The sequence below is a fragment of the Apiospora phragmitis genome (assembly GCF_038363925.1).
Source record: "Apiospora phragmitis strain CBS 135458 chromosome Unknown utg000014l:1.0-1827420.0:1.0-1829600.0, whole genome shotgun sequence".
Lineage (NCBI taxonomy): Eukaryota > Fungi > Ascomycota > Sordariomycetes > Amphisphaeriales > Apiosporaceae > Apiospora > Apiospora phragmitis.
Genome location: NW_027117414.1, coordinates 867,813 through 893,407, shown reverse-complemented (window position 1 = coordinate 893,407; position 25,595 = coordinate 867,813). Strand labels below are relative to the sequence as shown.

The following is a 25,595-nucleotide window of genomic DNA, read 5'->3' as shown; positions in this document are numbered from 1 at the left end:
CAACTCGTGAGGCGCCGGCAGGTGTGGTGGTGGTCAGACAACGTGCATAGGAGCGGCCCTCGCGCGTCATCCACAGAACCCGACAGACATCTTGCTACCTATGAGGGTCTCGAGATGGCAGGACAAACCAAATGGCCAAACAACCTTCTGTTGAAGCCCTATCTCGACTCTCTCAACTCTGGTGACAGTCAGGCGAGGTCTTGCGGCCGAGTCATGTACCGTCAGCTTCAAAGCTGACCCGCAGAGTCCTCCTCTCTACTCCGGTTTCGGTGAGCAGCGATCATTCGTATTTGTAAATAGTATCATATGGCAATCCCACGGCCACCACCCCCCTTAAACAAGAACGTGACGTCCGATCTGGACTGGTTGAGCAACACACCAATAAAATGACGATTAACGTCTATGCAGGCCCGGAACTGGAAGGGGTTTTGCCTTCACACGGCCGAGGGAAACTGCTTTGACACGTATGGTCTTCACACTGCGAGTCTGCCAGATGGCAATGTATGTTAGCTACCTGCATAGTCAGCATGACACCAACCCGGCACGTCCTGTTATAAAGCCTCACGCCCGTACTTGTACAATTCGTCACCCATAAAAAAGCGGCCCATAATCTATCTATGGCTTCAACCCAACAGCCCATCAGTGAAGGAACCGGTGATAAGATCTCAAGAACTAATAGACATGAGAGCAAAACAGTACTACAAGGTTCGCAGTCAACGTAGCAAGGGCGACCGTAAAGAACGTTGGCCGTCGAGCACCTGGAAAGGGGCGAAGGGGGTCGAACATTCTAAACCGTACTAATAGACTTATCATAAAGATTACGGAACAGCGAAAACCTGGAGGTGGTAGAGGTGATGAAAGAATCACTCTACAGGCCATGTTCAAACTAATTGCATTGCATTGCGTAGAAAGGGAGCGCGAGAGCTGCTTTTCGAACGCGGACACCGTATAGCCATCAACTCCTGCGTCCTCTACTTCGAACTTGGCATGGCAAGTAGGTGATCAATCAAGGCATCGTATGGCCACGGAGAACCTGGAAGGACTCACCAGCAACTTCTTCCCCAGAACCCACTGACTGAGTTCAGGGAGGATCCCATAATGCCCCAGACCCCGTCTAAAGTGTCCTTCGCTGCTACAAATAGCCGCCGGTAGCACACCGTGGTGTATGAAGCCCAAAAAACTAGTAGAATTGCAGAAACGAAGGGAGACAATGTTACTCGAATGCATATTACTTTACTTCCTGGGCTAACGTTATAGTGGCAAAAAGCCTTAACGTACGACTTAGCGGTCACGGGCTGGTTTACCACAGCATTGGGCAATGCACCGAGTTGGTAGCTTGAACAAGTCCGAGGTAAGAACGACTCAACGGCTCGGAAGTGATATCTCTCAGGAATCGTGACCTCGGGCATATCTGTCGTATGCAAAGACTGAAGCTTGAGTACTATACAACTCCTTGCTAGCTAACCTGCTACTGAAAAGAACATGGGTGCAACGCCATGACCGTGAGACCCAATCGTACACGAACCGCAACTCTTTTCCCCTGTCCAAGCAATTCACTGCTTGGTGGCCAGCATATGTGCCTCCTCGATAGCAGAGCGACGCCGGAACACACGCAGCCATCGCTCACCCCATCGCTGAACGAGCTCTACTCGCTTTCCACCAAGACCATCCATAGGTTCAGCCGGGTCCATCATCTGATCCTTCGTACCCTCTGCCCAGCTGACGAGCGCATCATCCATCGACTTGAATAGGTCTCGCATGGCCGTAACTTCTGTATCAGCTGCACCATCAGCCACACCGCTGGTAAGCACTTGACGAACACGGCCGGTGACCTTGACAACTGTGTTGAGAACAAGCTCGAATACCCAAGATTTGCTGAGCGCTTCGCCGCCAGGGCCTGCCTTGCCACTGACAAGAGCCCAATCAATCACAGCACCAGGAGTGATTATGCTATAATTCAATAGCTTCTCAATGATGACAATCGCGACGCCTGGCTGCGCTGACCAGTACGAAATCACCGACGTGATGATTTGCAGTCGGGCAGCTTCCGAGGCAGCGCCCACGTCGAGCAGTCTGTCCTTGGTGCGCTCTATGCAAGCAAGAACGTGAGAGAGCGACTTGGATCCGACCCAGCAGATGGCAGTCATGAAAACATCGGTGCTAGAAACAAGCGGATCGATCGACTGCTCGAGTGCGGCGGCATGAATTCGGGCGATGACGGGCTGTATTTCCTCATCCGGGGCTTTTCTCTTGAGTAACTGAGCCAATTCCTTGCCCTCGCCGAGAAAGGGGTGTGGTCATTATTGAATTTGAAGTCCGGTGTATCTTGCTCCTTCTCAGGCCCGATGAGGACCTGGTATTGGGAGGGAGTGTGCCTTTTATACGTTGTGCAAAGCTTAGTCGGATCTCTTTGTCCAGCGCGCCAATGATAAAGGCCTTGCACGGGTGGATGTCAGGAAGATCCACGTCGTCGGCCCATTCGGTCCACTTCCACATGAAACCGAAGTTGCTGAGATGGTGGGTAAACCAGTCCAAGAAACGGTAGCCAAGCTCAAGGTCTAGTTGATGAATATTATGGTAGGCGTAGCGAATGGCCCTGCCCAAGCTTGGAGCTATCGCAGCCGGTGCCAGCTTGCAGGCCTCCGTCAGCACCGAATGGTAATACACCAGCTTGTGCTCGGGGCTGGGTAACTGAAAAAGCTGAGAGAAAACAGCGTCCACTGCCACATCCTCGGGCTTCCAGGTGGATCGACCGCCATCAATATCCCGCAGTCGGTCGAAAGGCGTTGCGCGTTTGACGAAGGTGCCGTCCGCGAAGTAGCAGTCGACATCAATCAAGTATCGTGCTGTGACGTTACGGTTGAAATCCATAATGTTGATCGTGTCGAGCAGTCCATCTCGGATCAAAGAAGCAGCGACATTGCTGACAGGCGGCACCGATTCAACCTCCTGGTTGGCATAGACAGACATGTATATCTCGGGGAACAAGGGCCGTGGCCCTGTGATGACAGTCTCGGGTATGGCGATGGCAGGTAGAGGGTGCTTTTGAGCATTCTCCATCTTCTCCTGCAGCTCGATCTCTTCCAAAGGCATCTGCCACGGACGAGGTAGACACTTCAGCTCCCAGCCATTCAGAGCTTCGTTCTGGAGCTGTTTCTGCAGCATCCCAATCAAACTTGAGTTTGCTGTAGGACTGTCCTCGCCTTTCTCAGCATGATGAGGGTCAATGAGGGCCTGAAGCGCATGGGGTTCGGATGCAATCACATCAGTCTTATCCATGAGATCCGCAGCCTTCTGCTGTGCCTGGCTCGATCCGGCCGCCATCGCGTATGGTATCGTCAGCAAGATAATTTTGACGAGTTCGGTGCCGATAGTATCGTCCGAGTTGCTTGTTTGAAGCTCCACGGCGCGGTTGAACAATTCCTCCAGAGCCGGGAACAGGCCATCGCCCTCGAGGCAGCTCTGAAGGCACGCAAGAAGCTTGAGATAGAGCTTGACATCACGCCACTCGCCCAGCTTGATCTTTTCCTCGGTCAAGGGCGCGATGCGAGCAAGGACGTCCGTCGCAACCTCGGGCTTGAGAGAGTTGGCAACGAGGACAACGGCAGCGACAAAAGGCGTCTTGAGTGGCTGCTCGACGACGATCTGGGGAACGAGCTCGAGGAAGTTGGTCCGAACTTCTTCCTTATCATAATTGTCGACTACCATGTGCGCAGTAGTTTGGATCTCTTCGTGCCATCGTCGCAATGGCGATTCGGCCAAGGTCAAGAGTTGTTTCCGGATTCGAACGTGCAGCGGAGGCTCGTTGTATCGGCGACGCTGAGGTCTGTGATCGGATTCATCGTCATCTGCCGAAATAGTGAGATTCTGGTCAAGCGAAGAGCCGCTTTGCTTTCAAGGCTTCCAGGGCCATATAACGTGTTAGGGAACAGAGTACTCACCTCTATAACGACGTTTGCGATTGTAGCCACCGCCGCCACGACCGCCTTGTCTACGATCGTAATCCGCCATAATCTGTCTGAGTCTGGCTGTTGGTTGACCGAGTATCGACCGTTGGCATGGATCAAGTAGGAAGTTGGAAGGTCAAGAGTGGCTTCCCTTCCCAAATTGACAATTGACGGACGACGTGATGAGACGCGACAAGTACCTAAAGCAGCAACTTACTAGCTGGAGCTCTCACGCACGGTTGGATCACTGGAGGTCCCCACAACATTCAAGTTCACCAATGTTGACCTCAGTCCACTTATGCTGCCCAGGCAAGCCAGGGTACTTGTTCGAAGTACTTCCAGCACCAATCCAGCTTACCAAGCATACCTACTTAGCTTATCTGAGCTCGGTACGACTTTTCTTTTGTCCGATTCTTATCGGAGCTGCTGAGGAGGCGGGATGCTAGGTACCTACATGTACCTACGAGAGTTGACTTGATGAGCACACCCATTTCATGTTTGCAGAAAATACCATGTCCTACTTGGAGGGATCTTCCAAAGTGAGAGAACCGTGGGTGGGCGAAGAAAAGTGTGCTGCAGCCTGCGTATAGGAGTTCTGTGGTTGAGACTGGAATTGCCGGCGGCAACTTGTGGCAACTTGTGACGTGCTGCTGATTTACACATACATAATACAGGCCCCCTACCTTTCGAGATGCTTGAACCTCGGGCAAAACATAAATAATTACTCGCATCACTTCACACGGACCGCATCACAGGGCTACGCCGTCATGGGAATTTATCATCTGTTTCGGGTGATTTCTCCGTCATCTTCTCCGCCATACAAGCAGCAACAGCAGTCTTCCCCTCGGTGCCGTCCGAGCAAATGAGCCATCCCTTCCTTTTTTAGAATACCTTTCTTTCGACGGCCCATGACCGTTACGAGCATGTCGTTGGGGAGTAATGAAAATCTGATTGTGAGAAAGTCATGCCGAATCTTCCTGAGGGAGACCACTTTCCATTGTGCTGCTACTGCATCAAGAAGAGCACTCCGCTACCTCCCAGGATCTGTCCTCCTTGTAAGCGGGATGCCACCAAGCATCACTCTGGTGGCCTTTCGCACCATAAAAGATATACGCCAGATCATTCACCCTCCTTCCCTTTCCCTTTTGGACCTGAAGTGGGGGAATGCATTTTTTTTTTCCGCAAGACCACCGGAAGGGTGCCAGCCGCCTCGTGGTCCTTCCACCACAAGGTTAAACTGAGTAATCGAACAAGATGAATATTGAAGTGAATGCCATCGCAATCGTGCAGAGAAGAAGTCCAAGCGAAAGGGCCAGTCCAGTGCTGCGTAACCCAGCCAGCGTTTCAGGGCGCAGTGCGAAGAGGACAGTCCTTGATTCCATGAGGACAACCATTGGGGGGTATCGTGGGTTCCGAGGGGAAAAGGGGTATAATCCCTTGCATAGCTCAATAGACAAGTCCTAGACGGAAGTTTGTTCGAGCTGTTCCAGCTCCCGGTCGGTTCGTATCACCATCATCATAGCGGACTCCGGGTAGGGGGGGGGGGGGGGGGGCCGATCCGACGTTGAACCGATCACCAACCCACCAACAAGTACGCAGCTCCGATGCGGACAAAACCGCCACGAGCCAAATTAGCAAGCTCATACATAAAAACGAACGTCACTAGATCAACTCTCAAGACTTGGCAGATCTCGTAACCGGAGTGCATGGCCTGGCGTGAGCTCAGTCCAGCTTGGCCATCATCTCCGACTTCGGAATGGGCGTGAAATTGTCGATATCTAGTCCGTTGGCTGCCAGGGAGGCTTGCACATGCGTCGGCACCAGCTTGTGGTTGAGCGATGGTGCTATCGACAGTTCTGTGCGGGGTTAGCAAACAAGTGGGGGAGATGAGTGTATTGTGGACAGCGGCGGCGCGACTTACCATGCCGTGTAAAGTTGAACAGCGCAGGCAGGTCCTTCAGGACGCCCGTAGAGTGTCGCGAGTCAGGGAGTTTGGTATTGGGATCACGGAGCTCATCGAAGAAGGGGTGAACCATAGCATCAATGGCGCCCAGGCGCTCAGTGGGCGTGTACTCGAGTAGCTTGGCTATAAGGTCTAGAGCGTTCGCATCTGCCTTCCGGAAGACCTTACTGAAGGGGTGAGGCTTGATCTGGGGGAACTTATGCTCCATATAATTGGGGTTCATCGTTCGGATCTGCTCGCGGGTTGGTGTTCCAAGGACCTTGATGATCTCCACCAGCTGATCGATGCCCGACTCTCCAGGGAAGAGCGGCTGCCCAAGCATCAATTCGGCCATCACACAGCCCGTTGACCATACATCTGACAGTCGATTAGGAAAGGGGGACAGAAGAAGAGAAATTAGTAACGCAAGTGGTCAAACTCACCGATCTTTGTTGTGTAGTTGGTTGCGCCGAAGATGAGCTCAGGCGCACGGTAGTACCGAGAGCAGATGTACGAGACGTTGGGCTCATTCTCAACCAAAATCTTGGCGCTACCGAAATCGCACAGCTTGAGTATGCCGGTCGAAGGGTCGAGAAGCAGGTTTTGAGGTTTGATATCGCGGTGGCATATGCCTTGGGAGTGAATGTAGGCCAGCGCTCGGAAAAGTTGGTAGATGTACAGTTTAACCTCGAGGATAGGCATGGTTGACTTCATCTTGTTGAAGAATCGAGAGGCTCGGTAGACAGTCTCGGGAACGAACTCCTGTACCAGGTTCAGGTACACCTCGTCTTTCTGTACTCAAGTCAGCAACTCACTGCTGTGTCTTCCGAGGCCGCATCGGGACTGCTCACGCGTTCTCCATTCGAGTAGTAGAAGGCCTTCAACTGTACGATGTTCGGGTGTCTGACGATGCGCATGATCTGCAATTCACGGTTCTGTAGTCTCGGTCAGAATTTGGGTTCGTTGCAATCTCTAGAAGATCGAAGCCGGCTTGCCTTGAATCTCTTGTCTTGCAAAACCCGCTTGATGGCGGCATCTTCGCCCGAGGGGGAGAGCTTGGTCTGGAAAACGACACCGAAAGAGCCATTGCCTACAATCTTACACTGGGTGTATTGTAGGTCCCTGGTCTCGCCAGTGATGCCGTCTTGCACCTTTTCGCGGATGATTTCTGTGTCCAAATTTAGTCTCTCTAATTGCCCAATCATGCGCCCACACGGCGATGAAGGATTGCTCTCACCTCCCATCCGAAGGGAGTTAAAGGCCGCATTCGGGCGGTTGGCAGACATAATGGTGATTGAGTCGGTCAGTGCGACGAATGGTGGCCGTGAGGGGCGCGAGGTTGATAAATGCTGTCAGCGGGGTTGAGTTGTCTTGTCAAGGCGGGCGGGTACGCTGGCTCGTGCTGCCGTGTTGGGCGATTGTTAATTGTGCGGACCTTGTCGAAGAGTCCGCGACCGAAGAAACAATGATGACAAGTGAAACAAATTTCTCGAGTACTGATGACGCCGAGAGCGACGAGGAAATGATTTCTAATGGCCCCAAGCAATGGATTGGTTGAGTGCTGCTTGTTGGTCGATTGATTGATTGACCAGATGGACGAAGTGGCGGGTGGGTGAATGGTTGCACACTGTCTTTCCCTTGCCTTGGGGGGATTGCCTGCCGCCTTGCCTGAAATAGGTTGTGAGAGGTGTTAACACAGCTGAATTGGCGGGTCTCTCTGCTTCTCTTCGGACTCTGGAATGAAGTGGTGCGAGGAATGTCGAGACTCGTGGGGCCTGCTTCTCTCTGGATCTTCGTCAAGGTCGGGCTTTCATAGATAGACCTGAGATGGTTAGACTTCTGCAGCGAAGGCCCTTCTGGTTTGGTTCGGGGGGGGTTTTATGCTTGTTTACTAAGAAAAAGGGCAAACGCCTATACGAAGAGTGGGAAATAGGTTACAACGTGAGAGGGACGGGATTTTAATGAGCAAGCACTCTCAGTTCTGTTATTAACAGAGGGTCGTGCAACGGTGGACTTGAGTTGAGCGAAGAAGGTTGAGCGGGGTGTCAGGTGGAGACTTGCTGTCGAATGACGGTCTCCTGGTAGGCAGTTATGTAAGAGGTAACGAGGTAGTGTGGTAGGTAGTGCTGTTATTAGTGGTGATGGAGAAGGACAAGGTCGATGGGAGAAAAATGGGGAGAGATGCGTGGGAAAGCAATGGACAAGTCGACGGGCGAGCTAGGCCTGGCACCATGCGACTGCGGCTTGTCTCCTTGGCTAAACCAGTCTCGATGCTCAACCTCTCTCTCTTCTCTCTCTCGCTCTCTCGTGCTGCCCGGTGCTGCTAGGTACATGTAGGTTGAGGGACGAGGGAAGGGAGATGCATGTATCATCGAATGTACATGCTCGAATTGCTTTCTCCTGCGTGCGCTAGGCTGGCACAAGACCTATCAACGAGCGAAAGAGGGCGCCGGTACATGCCACCACTGGGAACCAAGCTACTATGCTGGAAAGGAGGGGCAATGTTCTCCCCGTCTTGCTTGCTGCAGCTTCAGGCCGACTACAATGATGTCCTGATCTTCACGCGGGTGGTGTACGAACGGGACGTGAGTGTTCGCTCGCTCACTAGGTTGCTCGACTTGAACACGCTTCGAATCAATCGTAAAGAATGGAAGAGAGGGGTCTGGGGGCGGGCACACAGGGAACAGGAGAGGCGTAAAGCTAAGGTGGGTAGGTGTGTGTAGAAATACCGCTTACCAGTCAATACCTAACGCATGCAGTGCTGGATGTCGTTATGAGGAGAAGACCATGCCTGTAGAAAACGGGGAGACTTGGCCGTCTTTGAATCTTGATACCTGGTAGGTTAGGTTAGTCTTGCAGGACGTCTAAAGTGGATATTCAATGCGACTGTACTGTTGGACTTGGCTTCAAAATCCGAATCGAACCGGGGGAGGGTGGTGGTTTACTAGGAGATGAGGAAAGAGGTGCGTACAAGTAAGTTGTTGGTAGGTTAGTGGTGAGTGGGAAACAGTGCTTGCAGCAGCTTCGGACGTGTGTGGTGCACGAATGTTCCAAGTGTCGAAAAAAAGAGCACAGAGAGAGGGGAGGGAGGGGTTCGTTGGTGCTTTAATTGCTTGTTGCGCTGGCCTGCACTGGCGTTGCGGCGTGTGTCGGTGGTGATGGGCAATGTGACACGCCCAACCGAATCGGGACAGAAGTCAATTCTTTGCTGCAGACACACAAAACGACGCGCCTATGATGACGATCGTTGAATGGTCCCTCCCGCCTGCAGTGCGTCTCTATGTATCTATCTGCTTGATCGACCCAAAACCCGAGAGGAATGCCGTCTCTGCCTGATCTGATGACTCTCTCTTTGTGTCGTGCAGTTTACAGTTTCCGACCTGAGTCGAGAGAATTAGACGCGAAAGACTCGTCCAAACTGTCAACAAGGCGTGTGACAAAACAACTTTGCAGTAGGTAGGTAGGTATGTAGGTAAGAAGTAGCCGCCGGCGCCGGTGGTTGTCTGTCTTTACTCCCAGCTTCGTTCGTCTGGTAGATGTATCAAACTTCTGTGTACATGCTGCTTGCGGAAGAGGAGGGGCACGGCCGGACTGGAGGGGGGAAGCTGGAGGCGGGGTTTTGGATATTGGAATGATGGAGGTACTACTGCTGCTACCTACTGCTGCTACTACTACTATTACTATATCAATTTGATCAATCCGAATCCGACAGCTTCAAGTTCCTTGCACCAGACCAGACCGCTAAAAAAAAAAAAGTAACAATTTGAAAACAATCTCGGACCGGACCATCTTGGACCAGCTTTCGCCTGCGACATCGTAAGCATGCTCTATCTAGGCCATTGAAGGAACAATGCTGCCTCTCTAGCACTCTCCACCCCAGAGTTCGAGTCCGTTGGCACGGGACATTGTCAAGTGACCTCTCTACCTTTTGCCTGTGGGGACTGGAATATTTGGTTTTGGGGCAAAGGAGAGAGATCGGACTGAGAAGTCCAGAACCCCCGTCAGCACGAAGGCAACGACAGCATGTTGAGTTTGTCATGATGTAGGTTATCTGGCTACCGAATATACTTGATCTCGGTTCATCCCCGAATAGATCCGCGTTCTTCTGTACATACGTGGGCTACCTACCTTGACAGAAAGGCATCTAATAGAATAGGTAGGTAGTGCATCTACCGGACTTGGGACATGCGGTCATCCAACCATGGATGTTATTACTGGATCTTGAGGGCCTGGCAGGGGTTAGGAGAGGGACGAATGAAAAGTGGGATTAGTCCAAGATGCAGGTGCTCATGTGCTCACTTCCGAGACGGGGAGTCGAGCGCTAAGAGTGCCTTGTAGCCGAAGTTTAAACAAGACCGTTTTTCTACTTCACGTCAGAGCGGAATTGTTGGACTTAAAGCGAGGTGAAAAGCATCCACTTCTAATAAGAGGCTGTGAAGTGTCAGATTAGGCATGTAGATAATAATTAACAAGCCAGATGGACAATGGACCGAGATGGAACAGATCTCTCTCTCGCTCTCTCTATATATATAGGTAGGTAGGTAGGTATGTGTGTGTGTGTGTGTTTTTATGTCAGGCCCTCATGAAAACCTGATGTGAGGTGTCTTTGGGTGTGTACCTAGGTATAATTCTACTAGCTTTCCCTTCAGTCTAAAAACAGCCAGTATCTACAACAATCACTTATACACTTCAGCTACTATGTGTCCATACATAATCTAATTTGAGAGCAATCGAATACAAGGCCTGTTTGGCTGATCCAGTGTATTGCCCATCGACTACTCCCTTCCACGGTTATATAATGGCCCTCCTAGCTGTGCGTGGCATCGTCGTCTCAGAGTGAGGTGGACAAAAGAGGACAGAGGACAAGGACGATGCTATAGACATACTTCTGGACATACCTACCTAGTATGATGTTACATACCATTCAATAAGTCGTTCGTTCCACTTTTCGACTATTCGGCATACATCAGTACCCCTAACAACCCCTCGTTTCCCAGGTATTCGAAAGACGGGTATCCTTATCCCCAGAGTCCCACCACCAAACATCGAATTGCTTCCTGGAGCGAATAGGAACAGAAGCAAGCCAGATGCCAGATCCTACCCCGCACCTGCATCCCAACATATCGAAATATGGCGTGTGTACTGGTTTCGTTATAGAAGTAGGCATTGAAGAGCAGCTCGAGACATGGTCTTTGGGGCGTCGTGATAGCATGGATGGTTGTTTATTGTTGCCGTAGACGGAGCCTTGGCAGTGGTGCCTTGGAACTGCGAAACAGATTCTTACTCGTAATTTGAATGGCTCACGATCGACTGAACTTCCCATACCCGCACCGCACCTGATACTCCGACTGGTTGGCCCAAGTAACTCCCCAGGATCCCTGTAGTTATTTAACCTTAGCCATGCATTGTCGGACGCTTCTTTGCTGCGAAGATACGTCAACCAAGCGTCTGTGTAATTTCATATCGTTCATGTTCCGTTCTACAACCAGTAAAGCAAATGCTCAACGACGACTGCCCTTTAAATGCCGCATTCTAAGGTATTGTGTAGGTATGTATGTTCCAGATGCCACTGTCGTTAGGCCTGATGCTCCTGGAGGTCCAAGATCCGGGCTACAACAACTTCCAGTAGAACCCCGTCTTCCTAACAAGCACAAGACGGTGCTCACGTTTTCTTCCCCTTTTCACCACCACCCATGACTGATCTCCGTCACTTCCTGATTGGCATGTAACCTACATAATCAATGGATGCGGCTAAGAATGAACAGAGGACAGACACGTATCCTGGCCAGAGTCTGGCCCTTTCCGGACCCAGGAACGTGACCGAGGTACAAACCCAACCCAAGGGCATCGCTTTTGCCTGGTGGGGGCAGCTGAGAAGCTTCGTGCATCTGACGAACAGGTGGCTACCGAGCAGGTCACTCACCCACTGCCAGGTAATCTGGATACGGGATTGGTCTTATGACCTGCGTCTTCCACGCTAATGATCATCCTATCATGGGCAATTCCGCTCCGTCTCGGCTCGTACCTGAGCCTCCGATGACTTCACTCGTTGCTTGGTTTCTATTCTTGGCACAGCTCTTAGAAGAATGGTTACTCTCAAGACAGCATGATATTCGACGTGCTCTTTTATAGGCACGTCGATTGAACATCAGCGCTCCTCCACTTCTGATCTCTCCTCCCATCAGATTCTCGGCCAAAAGTAGCTCAATCCGGATGGAAAGGTTTTTTAGAATACGCCACATGTCTTCGAGAGTCTACAACACGTTCTTGCACGTACTGGCTGGCCAGACCTCGAAAGACCATAGCCCCTGGAAGTGCAAGGGCCCGTTTGCTACATCGTGATTGGGTACTTTTTAGCCGGGGTTCAAGAAAAAATTGACGGCGACGGGAACGAAGTCTCAGTCTGATGGGATAATATTGCTGGGAGAAAAAAAGAAAAAGAAGCTCTGGAAGCCTTCACCACTCAGGTCAGTCTTGCACCAATTTAATATGGAACGGACGAGAAGCTTCAGGCATCGAAACTCCTGCTTACCTACTTACTCACAAGAGGTAAATTGAGAGTTTTTGAGGTGTCCAAAAGGCATCCTCAGTTCCGTAGCCGCTTGCGCATCCTGGCTAAGGAGCGTCAAATGAGCCAATGGGCAGTACAGATGTGGTTCGACCGAAAGAACCCGTTCTCGCTGGACCGTGGTCGTCATCGGTGTGAGCATGCGGCTGTAGGAGAGGCTACAACCAGGATCTCTCCTGTTCCGATCGTAGTGATTACGTTGCCCAGTCGGAACGCGAACAATGCTTTGGGACTATCGGGCCCCCAAAGGTCTGGTGATCGGTGGTTTGGTTTGTATTTGCACTGCAGTGCCATTTGGTTTGACGGCTAACAGCGTGCTGGCTGTGTAACCGGCAACCCACCTCCACCTGCGGCCTCTGCATCTGGTTCTATCTATCGGTTTGATCAATAATTGGGCATGGTCCACTGCTGCCAAGTGGAACAACCAGAGAGTTGTTGGCCTTGAAACTACCCGTACTACGTACTGAACTACGTGCTATTTATTGTCCTGGGTGGGGTTTTCTCTTCAAGAACCCCAGCATAGACTTGCTGAAAAGGTATCGTTTGCCGGGTGGGATCAGTTGCGGTCCGGCAGCATGCTAGTCCGCTGGCATCCGTTGGCCCATTCCATTCATAACCGCAACTCCGTATGGCGGTAGGCAATTCAATATGGTACATTTCCTGTTTGCGGCTTCTGTATCATGGACCCTGCATCGTGTTATTAGTGAGAGAAGCTGGGTGTGGCGTTTTGTAGCTGGCCAAGCTGGCCTATCCCCAACAAGACACCAGTGACCTGAAAGGTAGGGTCCTACTCGAGACAACATCTACCCTCCTCTCGGTGTATCCCATGTATGTACCGAGGGAACCTATATAGAGGCAAGCCTACAGGGGACTCTATGTCTTAGAAGACTCGAGTTGTTATAGGTTTTGCTTTTGAGCGTTGTGCTTGGGGTCCCAGACATCTGGTTTATGGTCATTGACACGCAGAATGTTATCTCGCCGTCCTGGCTACGCTGCTACAACATGTTTCTATACATGTACATCAAATCTCGTCTTGGAAGGACGTATTTAGTAGCATACAGCGCTCGTCTCTTCTCATGTCGTAACACACATGGGTGAGGTAGAACTGAATACTCACCACATGCGGGATGTGGATTCTCCCGACGGCGGACGACCATGTGGACGACCAATAGGTACGGCAACTCCCGAATGGGATAGGGACAGGACTCTATGCATATGGAGGATCTCCCCCAATCTCTTCAATGAAAGGAGATGGGCTAGAAAAACTAGTATGTATGCGCCAGGCTTGACGTTCCGATTTTCCCAATTGGGACGTCTCCCAAGTTCTTTATTCGGACCATCGATGATGACATAAGGCGGGGTAATATTCACTGGATTAGGTATGTTCCGGGAGAAGGAATGTTTCCAATAAAGAGGACCAGGTGACTGGTGGATGTAGAACAATGAGGAGAAGAAGAGACGAAGAGAAGAAGAGAAGAAGGGGGAGGGGGAGGGGGTCACGCAATCTGTAAGTGGTAATCGAAGCAGCTGAGAATTAGGGCTGGTGATCGACTTTGTCAATCCGAGATACCGAGATAGCTTCAAGCTATTTCATTCAACCTTGAATTTGCTGCATGTAAGTGAGCGGCACGGTCAAGGTCAGGCCAGATCTAACATGTACTAGGTGTATGTACATGGGTAAGGTCTAGTCGTTGTTGGCGTAAGTGCATTTATCATCACCGTTCTTCCACGGAGGAGATGGAGGGTTGTCAACGTCAACGCTGGCGTCACCCGTCACCTTTCCCCGACCCCCGGCCCCGGCTTCCTCTCCTATTGCTCCCCGCCCTGTGTGCCTGCCAGCTTACTACATCTCGGGTTGAAATCGGTTTAGCGACGTTTTTTAGAACCCATTGCATAGCCCTGATCTGAATGTCGAACCCAGCTCTTTCTGTTTGCCATTGGGCATTTACGCAATAGGTAAAGCTGTCTTACGTCGCCCTTCTTTTGTTTCCTTCGCTCCTGTCGGGCCCAAAAAGATGAACTTATGCAAGCACTCCGTAGAGATTCCACTTCGGGCGACCTGCTGATCCGTGTACGTACCCTCTATCCCATGTGGCTGTGGTGTTACTTCTTATGCTGCGGGTTTTGCCTATTAGCAAGGGCCTGGCGTCTGGTCATGGGATTCTGCCCTTCTCGCCCAAATGGAAATGCATCTGTGGGAGTTTAAGGAGAGAGAGCCAAAAAGAACATCAATCTAAGACCGGTTTCATTCCCCCCTCCCTCTCCCCTGCGCACTTACGGAGTAAAGGACCATTGGATCAATAATGATGAGCCAGATCCAACTGTATCATGCCAGTTCCTGAGCCTGGAGGGTCATGCTATCGGCCATTGGTCCCATCACGTTGGCCAACGCACGTTCTGATCCCGATGATGCATCAGTCCCTGAGGTCTCGCCTCTCATAAGACAAAAAAAGCACGGGTGGTGGCATGTCAGCAACTTTGATCGGAATAGGTCCTCGAAAGGGAAACCGACATGGTGTGCTGTATGGTATTGCCTTTCGAAGCCGCTATCTACTACGGCATTGACGACGGTGTCAAGAACCCCATGCCCCTTGACATGTGCCACTGTCCCATGCTGGTCTTATAACTGGCGAGTACATTATTAGAAGAACGGTGCAGCAAAACTGCCGTGTTGTTGACTCAATACACACTGCAACGCTGTATGCGAGGTGGAAGAGGAACGGACAGAGAAGATAGAAACAGAGGAAAAGGATAGTTACAGCTCACGTCACACGACAGGAGACTACATCTATTCCGGCCGCAAAAGAGGAGAAATGAGAGCAGAGAAGGTGCTGGACTCTGATTTTCGAGATAATGCAACGTGCCGAGCCGTCTTATTGGGAATTTATTTTCTTTTCTCTTCACCATTCCCCCTTTCTTTACCCCCCTATACGATCCGCTTACTCGGATCTCACTTGTTTCTTCTTTTCTTTCCTGGAAGCTTGCTTCTCTATGCCAAGATGCATTACTACACTAGTCGGTATCAGACTTGCTGAAAGCTTGTTGCCACCCTATGTCTCAAGGGAAATCCCGTAGCTGGGTACCATGAAGAATTTTCAAGGAGATGAGGAGGGAAGAACATCGCCGGCGGCCACCGGATGTAAGTAAAACCTTCTCAGGCGCAAGCCAAGCAATGCTATGTACCAGGTTCAACTAACCAGTCAAAGTCAACTCTAGCAGTGCTGTCAAAGCACAGTTCGCGAGAGCTATAAGCTACTGGATGGTAGGGCTCGACCCCTGAGTGCCGGGAAGAACGGGCCAATAACCTCGTTGCTTTTTTCATACATCTCACTTTCGGCTCTCCTGAGCTGTGTCCCGACATATACCAAGGGAGGATCAAGCTGATCAAGCTGATCAAGCTGGTCAATGGATATTCAAGCAGATTGGTTTCAGCAAAGACACAGTTCCTGCATTGCTTACTTGCCATGATGGATGGCTTTCAACCATCTCATGAGAAACAAGACTTGAGCCAGTACACCATACATCTTGTAGAACTGTACATGTAGTCTTTCCAGAGCTACCTCTCTGTGCACGCCGAACAGACATTGTCAGGTATCAATTCTTGTGTTATTCCACACCTAATAATGTAACATCACCTCGGATACAACCTCTCATCTGCATGTGATGCTAGGTGAACCGTCATGCTTCTGGGCCTAGCCTACCCCTAGCACTATTTTAACAGTAGATCCCATAGGGCATCCTTCTCCATATAATCGTGATGGATGATGTTCACCAGCCAAGTGTCCCGCTTCGTGTGCTCCAACAGCTTGCTACTCTCGGTACCCTTGCCGTAGACCTTGGCCCATTCGCCCCAGATACCGTAGGCTTCCTCGCACCATGCTCGGAAACTGACCTCTTCAATAATGGTCGGCGTGAGGATTTCTTTACCCGGGAAAACACCCCAGGTCACGGCGTTTGTGCTTGCTTCCACTGCCTCCCCTGACAAGCCACCTGTCTCGTCCGAGGATACGAAGTCGCCGTTCGCGTTCGCAGCAAAGAAACAGACAGAGTCCTTGACCTCGGAAGATTGCAATTTCTCGTAGAGCACTTTCCAATCCACCGAAGGAATGAAGAATTCAACAAAGGCTTTTTGAAAAACGAAACCCTGGTGCGGACCCCAACCGAAAGTGGGGTCCGAAGATCGAAGACCGTTGACTGCGGGCTGCGATGCTACAGTCCACCATCCCTTCGCGTTCAACTCCAACAGGGGCTGGCTGATAGTTCCAGTCTCCGCGTTGAATTCCTCCTCGCTCCAGGGGATCGCCGCTAATTCACCCTTCAAATGTTTTACAAAAAGATTACTGATGTCTTCAGCCTTTGTGGGATGACCCCAAAAGCTTATAGCCTGCGCGTTAGTGACATGCAAGCTGGGACCGTAACCGTCGATTTCGCCGTAAGCTGGGGATCTGGCATCTCCCCACCGTCCATTGGGGTAATCATCCCATGTTGCTTCGCGACCCAGCACGCCTTCGCCTTCAGAGATTGCGAGAGTATTGGCTCGAGTGTTGATGGGTTCGACCGGTATACTAGCATCAGCTGCCGTGGTTTCGTACTCCGGGTGCGAGGGGGTCCGACCCATAACAATAACGCGATTGCGCGGGTCGGAACCGATTGAAGACTGCCGGCGAGAATGATCGTGGACCGGAGGGGCTAGGGAGTCTTGCGGGGTCGAGGACCCGTTCACAGTAAGGCCGGGGATGTTGGGCAACAGGTCGTCCGCTACTGCCTCTTCTTCGCCAGGTGTGCTGGGCGGAATAAGGTCCGTCCTCTCAAGAATGAACGATACGGCCTTTTCCAGGTTGAGAGTGTAGAAGTGGAAGCCCTTGGGGCCAGGGGTCCGGCCCTTGATCTCCTTGACACGCTCAACAATCTCACTGACGATATCTACACCGACGTTCTTGACTTTTTCGTCGTCTTGCTTGACAGCATCTAAACGAGCCATGATGGGGTCTGGTATCGAGGCATGACTGAGCTTGGTAGTTCGCTTAATCATCTGGTAGCTCTGAATGGGCATGAGGCCGGGTATTAGGGGGATCGTCTTGAAAGCTCCGCTGGGGTGTTCCCTCAGCGTGCGCTCGAACTTGTCGTAAGCATCCGCGTCGAAGAAGAGCTGGGTCATAATGAAGTCTGCCCCGGCAAGTGTTTTGTCCACGAGATAGGCCAAGTCGTGTTCTAAACTCTGCCCCAAGGGGTGACTCTCGTCGGCATGCCCTTCGGGATACGCCGCCACGCCTATGCAGAAATAGTCGCCGTGGTTTTCTCTGATGTAGCGCACAAGATCTATGGCCCATACGAAGTTTGCGTCAATGGCATCCTCAGGGTCACGATTTGGGTCCTCGTACTCGTCCGCTCTCGGAGGATCACCACGCAAAGCCAAAATGTTTCGAATGCCCAGGACTTTGGCGTCCTCCAAAGTCTGGTCTATCATCTTCCTGCTCATGTTGGTACACGTCAGATGCAGACATGTGGTCAAGTTGAGCTCCCTTTGGCAGATCTCTGCAAGTTCCAACGACTTGGCAGATGTCGAACCGCCGGCGCCCCATGTAACATTGACGAATAGTGGTCGCAGAGCCCTTGCCATTCTGTCCAGACGGTCGCGAAGGTTGGAGAAGCCCATGGCGGTTTTGGGAGGGAAAAACTCGAGCGAGGAGTAGCAGGCATCTGCCGGCAGAGCGGCTATCTTGTCTGTTATTTTCTCCATCGTGATCGTGGGGGAGGGCAACACAGCGTCGTATGCCACAGGCCCTGGGGTTCGGCGAAGTCCCGCGGAAAGATACGTTAGAACGATGTTGACTGTGGTGTTTATGGCGAGGTTTCGATTCTCGGTGGACAATGTTCGGCTATGTGGCGGCACACATCCCAAGGCAAATGACGATATGATGTGTTCAAGCTAGAGCGGTATCGCTCGCAGTTTTCGCAATGTCGCAAAGGCTTGGGGACGGGCGGCTCTGGTAGAAGGATGGCAGTAGCAATTGATCAACAAACGGGTATGTGTTTGGTGGTTTGCAACCATAAAGTAGAGCAAGTACAGGTAAAATATATGTATATCAATTGATGCGAATTAGCCGACCTGCTGATCATGAAGAATGGGATCGGGTCTCTAGGTTAGCAAAATAAAATCATTGCCCCGCGGTTTGCGTTTTCGGCGACTGCCCCTCTGTGCCGGCCGCTGCCCACTTGGATTCAGATTCAGATCAACCTGATTTGGCGTCTCTCTCTTCCCCACCGAAACAACGGCATCTCTCGCGGAGCATCTGCATGCCCTCTGAAAGCTTATTTCAGTATTATAGAAGTATCACACTCTTGTACGATACTAATCGAAAGCTTCCAACTGCGGTGATAAGACGTGAACGACTACATACGGATCCAACTGGGTAGACTAGCCACGTGTTACCATGGCCAACGGGTGTCGATAGAGGAAGTCAACGGGCCACTATCTTGTCTGTGACGTTAATGAATCTTTCTAGCTGTTATACCTATGGAGGGTGCTTCGAGCGAGTGAGTATACTTGTTGACTGTCGCTAAGTGGTTGGTATCCAGCAATTTGATGGTGATACGGGGCTGACTGGCCGAGTATAGTCATACGTGATTGATGTCAGATGGGAAGAATGGTTACCTATACATAGGTAGGTGTGTACTACATGATGGATGACCATTGGCAGTATATGTGCCTACGACCAAATACTTACACAGAAGCGGGTTTGGACAGGTTAGGTAGCAGATAGTAGCTGTTGTCCAGACATAGATACTTGCTCAAGACCTGAAGCCATATATATTGATGGCCAGGTATCCGTGTTCAGAGACCATACGGGATCCCTGCTATCAGGTTCCGCCAGCTCCGGCCAGCTCACCAAGCAGGAAGAGACCACTTACATAAGTTACAGGGATGCCTGTCTCCGCCCAGGCTATATGATAGGTTCCCAGCTTTCGGCTCGGATTCCTTATCGCCCTTCTGCCTCTATCGTGCATCCGTTATGAGCGCCTAGAAGCAGCAATTGGGTCGTCTATCGCCATTGCATTTGTAAGCCTCCCCCTTCGGCTTCGGCTTGCTAGGGAAGGTCCTACAGCAATATGATCCTTCGATATGGGTGAGATGAGGTGCCCTCCAGAATTGATTCATGTAACCCTTTAGCATGGTATTATGCTTATCTATCACGCATGTCTAATTCAGTAGATCCCATATCTTTTCCGCCTTCACCGTATCTGTGACGCTTTAGCTCTCTTACCCTATTCCATCTTTCGCATTATTGCCCAACAACTCAACTTTAGATATTCATTCCGGGCGGCGATAGACAACTGTTGCCCAATATGGACTCCTCCACGGAGAGCGTCAGGATGGCGAAGCCGCGGCCAAAGGACATGAGCCATCATTTCTCGGATGTGACGCTGGCCCGTTTGCCTAGCAAGATGAAGGAGTACTACAAGTACTTTCTAATTCCTGGCATTGGCCAGCTCGCCGGTGGTTCGTAGCTTTCATCGTGCCTCTTTATGTGTCAGGACTAACATCGCACTTCCACTTCGCTCAGGTCTCCCAAATCCCCAATTCTTCCCGTACGACACTCTCGAGGCGCAAACCGCCAAGCCGGAGAGATGGACGCCTACGCCGAACCGTTCTGGCGCCGACGCCTCCCTCACCTCCCAGCTGGCCTCGACGTTGCTTTCGTCGCCGCCGCCGCCGCCGAAGAAATCCCCGGACCCTCGTGCGGCGCCGGAGCATGTCGTGGTGCCGCACGACGGCGAGGGCAGCGACCCGCTCAAAAAGGTGGATTTGACCACCGCCCTGCAGTACGGGCTGGCCGCCGGCTACCCAGCCTTGCTGTCCTTCATCCGACAGTTCGCGCGCGAGAACCTGCACCCGAATGTGCCGTACGAGGGCGGACCGGAGGTCGTCATGACCGTCGGCTCGACCGACGGCATGGCCAAGTCGCTGGAGCTCTTCACAAACGTTTGGGTCGAGGGCAAGAACCCCGTCAGCGAGCGCCAGGGCTTGCTTTCTGAGGTGTTTATGTACGCCAACGTCCTCAGCCAGGCACTACCCCGCGGCTTGAATGTTGCGCCCGTGGAATTGGACGGCGAAGGCATGATGGCCGAGGGACCCGGTGGACTGGAAGATGTCCTCGCAAACTGGGATGAGAGTAAGGGAAAGAGGCCACACCTGATATACACTGTAACGTATGTTGAAATATTGCTGGCTTAGGTCGAACGTTAGACCAGGCCGGTACAACCTCAAACCCTGATTGCTCTGTATACTGACATCGGTCGACAGGATGGGCCACAACCCAACCAGTGGTGTCTTGTCTCTACAGCGTCGGAAAGAGATATATGCTGTCTGCAGCAAGTACGACATCATCATCATTGAGGATGACCCCTATTGGTATCTGCAATACCCTTCGGCTGAGCTGAACGAAGCTAAGGCCCGTGGCTTGCCCATCCCGGAACCTAAAGACGCCAATACCTTAGAGAACAAGTCTGGATATCCGTTCCTGGACTCCCTCGTGCCTTCGTTCCTGAACGTCGACACCGACGGCCGGGTCGTTCGCTTGGATACCTTCTCCAAGACCGTCGCGCCCGGTTGTCGCCTAGGCTGGATCACAACAACACCAGAGATTGCTGAGAAGATCGTCCGCATCAGCGAGACCGTCACTCAGCAGCCGTCTGGTTTCGTCCAGGCCCTGGTGGCGCAGACCATCATGGGCCCGCAGCAAGCCGAAGGCGGCGCCACCATGAGCCGCTTCGCGGCGTTGCGGTCGAGCCGCGAAAAGGCGACGTTCGGCGGCTGGAAGGCCGACGGCTGGGTGCGCTGGCTGGCGGGCCTGCGCGGCGAGTACGAGCGCCGTATGAACCGCATGTGCTCCATCCTCGAGGAGAACGCGTACCAGCTGAAGCAGTCGACGCCCGTCCGTAAGGCGGACGCCGACTGGGGCGTCATCATCAAGACGCAGCTGTACGAGTTCGACTGGCCGCGCGGCGGCATGTTCCTGTGGATGCGCATGCGCTTCGAGCAGCACCCTCTGTGGCAGGTACCCGGGTCCAACGGCCTCCCGATCAACGGGATGGCGCTGACGACGGCGCTCATGATCCTCCTCACCCATAAGCCGTACCTTGTTCTCGTGTCGCCGGGTCTCATGTTCAGCACCACGCCGCAGATCGCCGAGGAGAGGGGCTGGGCGTACTACCGCCTGTGCTTCGCGGCCGAGAGCGACGAGAACATAGACAAGTGTTCCCAGCGTCTCGTCCAGGGCATCCACCGTTTCTTCCGAATCAAGCAGGTCAAGGAGCTCGAGGATCTTCTCGATGAAGCCAACTCTGCGAGCGAACAGGGTCTCGACGCCCAGGACGGCCTTACGAATATGGGAGCCTATATGGGGTGCTAGATGTGTAAATGACTACCTACTGATGTGAAACGACTGCGAAAGGGAATGGAAGGATTGTGCTGATACTACAAACACAAATTGACGTGAGGCCTCTTTACCAAAAAATATCAATAGTGATTTGAGTACAAGCCGGAAGAGATGCAATTGCCGGACCTGAAGGCGGACGATCTCGTCTGTTCATTGATCCGATTCTGGCAGCACACGACTCATACGTTACACGACCTTCCTACAAACACATAACGTAACATAACGTCACCCTGAGATTACTGCCAGAAACCACGTAACAGACGTGGCTGAAAGCGAACACAAGAATTTGCCTGCAGTTATTATCAACTCGCGTGGAATTTGCCATATAGCTACGCCAATTCGTTGCCGATGCATCTAAGGCACATCATCAAAGTCAAACAGAGGCAACCCATACAGATCCAATTCAGCACCGAACATTTTAGATTAGTCATGATCACAATCAATTCATTCCCCTTAAGTGGAGGGCAAATTAGACCCTGTGTGAAATCATCATTGATTTACTCGTAAACCGAGCCAGTACGCCTCAGTAATAAACGAACCCATAACCCATTCCCTGAAATGCCAATGCTGCTCACCAAGCACTGATCACGTTTAATCCTGGTTCTGAACCTCCTTGAACAGAGCAGCCGTAGGCTGGGGCTTGCCCTCAGGAGCCTTCTGCTCACCAAGCTTCTCCTTGACGAAAGTAGCGTGGTAAGGGTTGAGACGCAGCATGACCTGCTTGTTGCGCAGAGGGTTCTTCTTCTGGACGGAAGCACGCTTGGTAACGGCACCACCCTTGGGGGCGCGCAGCACGCTCTGGATTTCGGAGCTGTTGATCAGACGGGTAAGATCGGCGTTGGAGACCAGGTTGGAAGGCAGCAGGAAGTCCTTCTTGAGCTCGGAGGGCTTGGTGGTGGTGCCGTAGATGTTGTCGAGGGCCTTGAAGGCAGCGGAGGTCCAGACGATGAAACGACCGAGGTGACCACCAGGGGCGAGCTGGAGGAGGTTCAGGGCGTAGACATCGCAGGTCTCGCAGCCGGGCATGTTGCGGAAGCCCTTGACGAGCTCCTTGCCATCGACGGCGGAATCGTAGATGACAAGAGGACCACGGCGCTGGCGGTGACGTCGGCCTCGCATCTTACCCTTACCAGCTCGGAGCTTCTTGGACTTCTTGGCCTTGAGCACATCGGCACCAGCACCGACGGAAGTCAGGATCTTGAAGGCAGCCGCGGTCTTGGCGGCAGCAGCACCCTCGAAGATGGCAGAGTCGATGACCAGGGGAACCTCGGGAACGGAAGAGATCTGGTGGCCGCGGGCGAGGAGCAGAGGAGTGACAGCAGAAGCAGCCAGAGCGGAGGCAGTAGCGAATCGCCTTTGCAGAGCATTGCGTTAGTAATTGGCCCATTTCTCAGGCATTAACCATGCACAACTCACTTCTGGCCCTGGTTGATCTTGATGTGCCACTTGCGCCAGATCTTGGTAGGAGCGAACATGCGACCGGATCGGCACATGTTACCGAAGGCGGCCTGACCGGCACGGTGAGTACCACCACCAGAGACACGAGGAATACGGGCAACAGCACGACCAGTACCCCACGACTCGGCAGAGGTCTGGTGGCCGGCCTTCTCGCTGACGGCGTAGGGCTGACGCTTGTTCTTGGCCATACCGGTGTGCACCTGCTGAACGATATCAGGGCGGATAGGCGAGGTGAAAACGGCAGGCATAGGGTGGGTGGCTCCCGAAGGAGCACCGTCCTTGCCGATGATGGTGACGGTCGGTCGAGACATTTTGGCGTCGGTGTTGAGGTCTATTGTGGCGGAGGAGTTAGTTGCAAATCAATCACAATGAGGAGTTAAATGGCCGCATGAAAGCAAGGTAAATCAAATGCGCGAGCCAGCGAGGCGATCAAAACTTACCTCGACGGCGGGTTGGGCTGTTGGGTTAGAAGTCGTCTTCTGATCGTGAAGTCGACTTTTTTCCCTGGTGGAGGAGCTGGCAAGCAGAAAGTCGAGAAATCTGCAATCGCACGCACACAAAGTCCGAATTTTGCACTTGTGGGAGGGCAGCAGGGTTGGAAGCGGGTAAGTGTCAGACCCACAATTCTCGGCTGGGGATGATGGCTAAGTGCATAGGCCTTTTAGAGAAATATTATTCCCAACCCACAAGTCCTTGCACCTATGTATTCCACCTTGCCCCAAGAAGAATTGCCATCAACGTTACGAAGCAAGATCGCTAATGGGAATTAAAAAAAAAAGAAAGAAAGAAAGAAAAAAAGGGATAATTGTTGCGCATTGTAAGAAAAGCAGACACGATTTTACCTGCATGATTAATATCAAACATGATCATGATGGCCTACATCACGTCCCAGTGGACAAAAATGATATTGCAACTCCGATGCGGGGAATCGAACCCCGGGCTACACGGATCTACTATGAGAGCGTGTAATGTTAGCCACTACACCACATCGGATGTGGTTTGTTTGTTAGCAATTTGTTTGACTACGATATTTTATATCCATGATGAGAAATCACCTGGAAGTTTTGGTGTGGATACTTTTCGTCTGTCACTTTACTAGCGCTGGAAACAAGGTGCTTGCTTCGCTAGGCCTGGACAGCCGTAGATTTATATTGGACGATATATTATATTTGTAATCTACTCGGTATTCACAGGTTATCATCATGCCCGGCGTGTATTCTTTTAATTATCTCGCATACCCATGTGCGTGATAGCTCAATGTCGCTTTCATACCGACCAGAAGGCCACCCTAATCCCTTGCTACTCAAAAAAGCTGTTCCTTCAGTCCCTCATAGGAGTAAGTTCGCCAAGGTACGTGCTACTTGGACCTTGTGGTTTGTCCGTTCTCCAAGCTGCTGGAAGGCGTAGCTACTCGGCCTGCAGAACATTCGAATATCCCAGGGGTCTCTAGGTTTGGCCATGGCGCTTTCCGGTTATTTCGGCCCCTGAGTAAGTTTGATCGGATTTTACCTAGGTCCAACGAGTTGGTGCATGTTACCAGCCATACTTTATTGCCCTGAGACCCTCCAGCGGTAGGTTTTCGGTTTCAACAAAGTAGATGACCCGCTGATGCTTGCCGTAGAAGGTAGTACTTCTCGGTGCAACTTCCAATGTGTTGCAGCGGATGGATAGTAGTAGTTGAGGTCTATGCAATGATACATCATGTCTACGCGCCGCTTAGCTGTATCCGACCATCCAGAGGCCAACCCTGAAATCCGACATTTTGACTTCACACGCTGCCGCCATGTAAAGCCTCATCCACGCCAAGCAATATCGCCTCCACGCTTATTCTGGTAAGATACTGTCCATTTAAATGGTCAGAATATAGTTTATACGACACCTGGCCTGGGCCAGCCGCAGGCGCAACATTGAAGGCTAGACGTCCCAGCGCTGTGTTTTCCCTGCGCCTCTGGAGATGTTGAAGTGGATTCAGGGGCTAACATAAGCACAGGCTACTCAGTGACATGCCGGGCCGTTTGGTACTGGTAGACTCGGCTCATTGTCATAAATCGTCGAATAAGAGAGTATATATGGCAACTGTACGTGGCGTAACAATTCTATTTTCCTGTATAGGGCCGGACTCGCACCGACTTCTCGAGTAAGTATATCTGAAAGGGGTTCAACAGTGGTTCTCAGCACACGTACACCTAAGTTGTCCGACTATACATTCGGAGAAAGGATAAAAGGGTACCCACGATGTA

At 51.8% G+C, this 25,595-nt stretch overlaps 5 protein-coding genes across 5 annotated transcripts; 1 reads left to right on the top strand and 4 right to left on the bottom strand.

Moving 5' to 3' along the window:
- Positions 1 to 1,553: 1,553 nt before the first annotated feature.
- Positions 1,554 to 4,011, bottom strand: PG994_014905 (uncharacterized protein; the record flags this gene model as incomplete). The annotated part of the gene is made up of 3 exons (XM_066866314.1): positions 1,554 to 2,242; positions 2,385 to 3,848; positions 3,942 to 4,011. The coding sequence occupies 3 exons, from the start codon at positions 4,009 to 4,011 to the stop codon at positions 1,554 to 1,556; spliced, it is 2,223 nt and encodes a 740-aa protein (XP_066707990.1).
- Positions 4,012 to 5,669: 1,658 nt separating this feature from the next.
- PG994_014904 (CMGC/GSK protein kinase) lies at positions 5,670 to 7,328 on the bottom strand (the record flags this gene model as incomplete). Its single annotated transcript, XM_066866313.1, has 6 exons — positions 7,127 to 7,328; positions 6,909 to 7,057; positions 6,705 to 6,824; positions 6,333 to 6,651; positions 5,869 to 6,267; positions 5,670 to 5,803 (listed from the first exon to the last, which is right to left on the bottom strand). The coding sequence occupies exons 1-6, from the start codon at positions 7,173 to 7,175 to the stop codon at positions 5,670 to 5,672; spliced, it is 1,170 nt and encodes a 389-aa protein (XP_066707989.1). The 5' UTR covers positions 7,176 to 7,328.
- Positions 7,329 to 16,166: 8,838 nt separating this feature from the next.
- On the bottom strand, positions 16,167 to 18,197 carry PG994_014903 (uncharacterized protein; the record flags this gene model as incomplete). Its single annotated transcript, XM_066866312.1, has 1 exon — positions 16,167 to 18,197. One exon carries the CDS (start codon positions 18,195 to 18,197, stop codon positions 16,167 to 16,169), a length of 2,031 nt encoding a protein of 676 aa, XP_066707988.1.
- A 1,607-nt stretch (positions 18,198 to 19,804) lies between these two features.
- On the top strand, positions 19,805 to 21,870 carry PG994_014902 (uncharacterized protein; the record flags this gene model as incomplete). Its single annotated transcript, XM_066866311.1, has 3 exons — positions 19,805 to 19,958; positions 20,023 to 20,668; positions 20,763 to 21,870. 3 exons carry the CDS (start codon positions 19,805 to 19,807, stop codon positions 21,868 to 21,870), a joined length of 1,908 nt encoding a protein of 635 aa, XP_066707987.1.
- Positions 21,871 to 22,488: 618 nt separating this feature from the next.
- On the bottom strand, positions 22,489 to 23,688 carry PG994_014901 (60S ribosomal protein uL4; the record flags this gene model as incomplete). The annotated part of the gene is made up of 2 exons (XM_066866310.1): positions 23,314 to 23,688; positions 22,489 to 23,251 (listed from the first exon to the last, which is right to left on the bottom strand). The coding sequence occupies exons 1-2, from the start codon at positions 23,664 to 23,666 to the stop codon at positions 22,489 to 22,491; spliced, it is 1,116 nt and encodes a 371-aa protein (XP_066707986.1). The 5' UTR covers positions 23,667 to 23,688.
- Between the last annotated feature and the right edge of the window lie 1,907 nt (positions 23,689 to 25,595).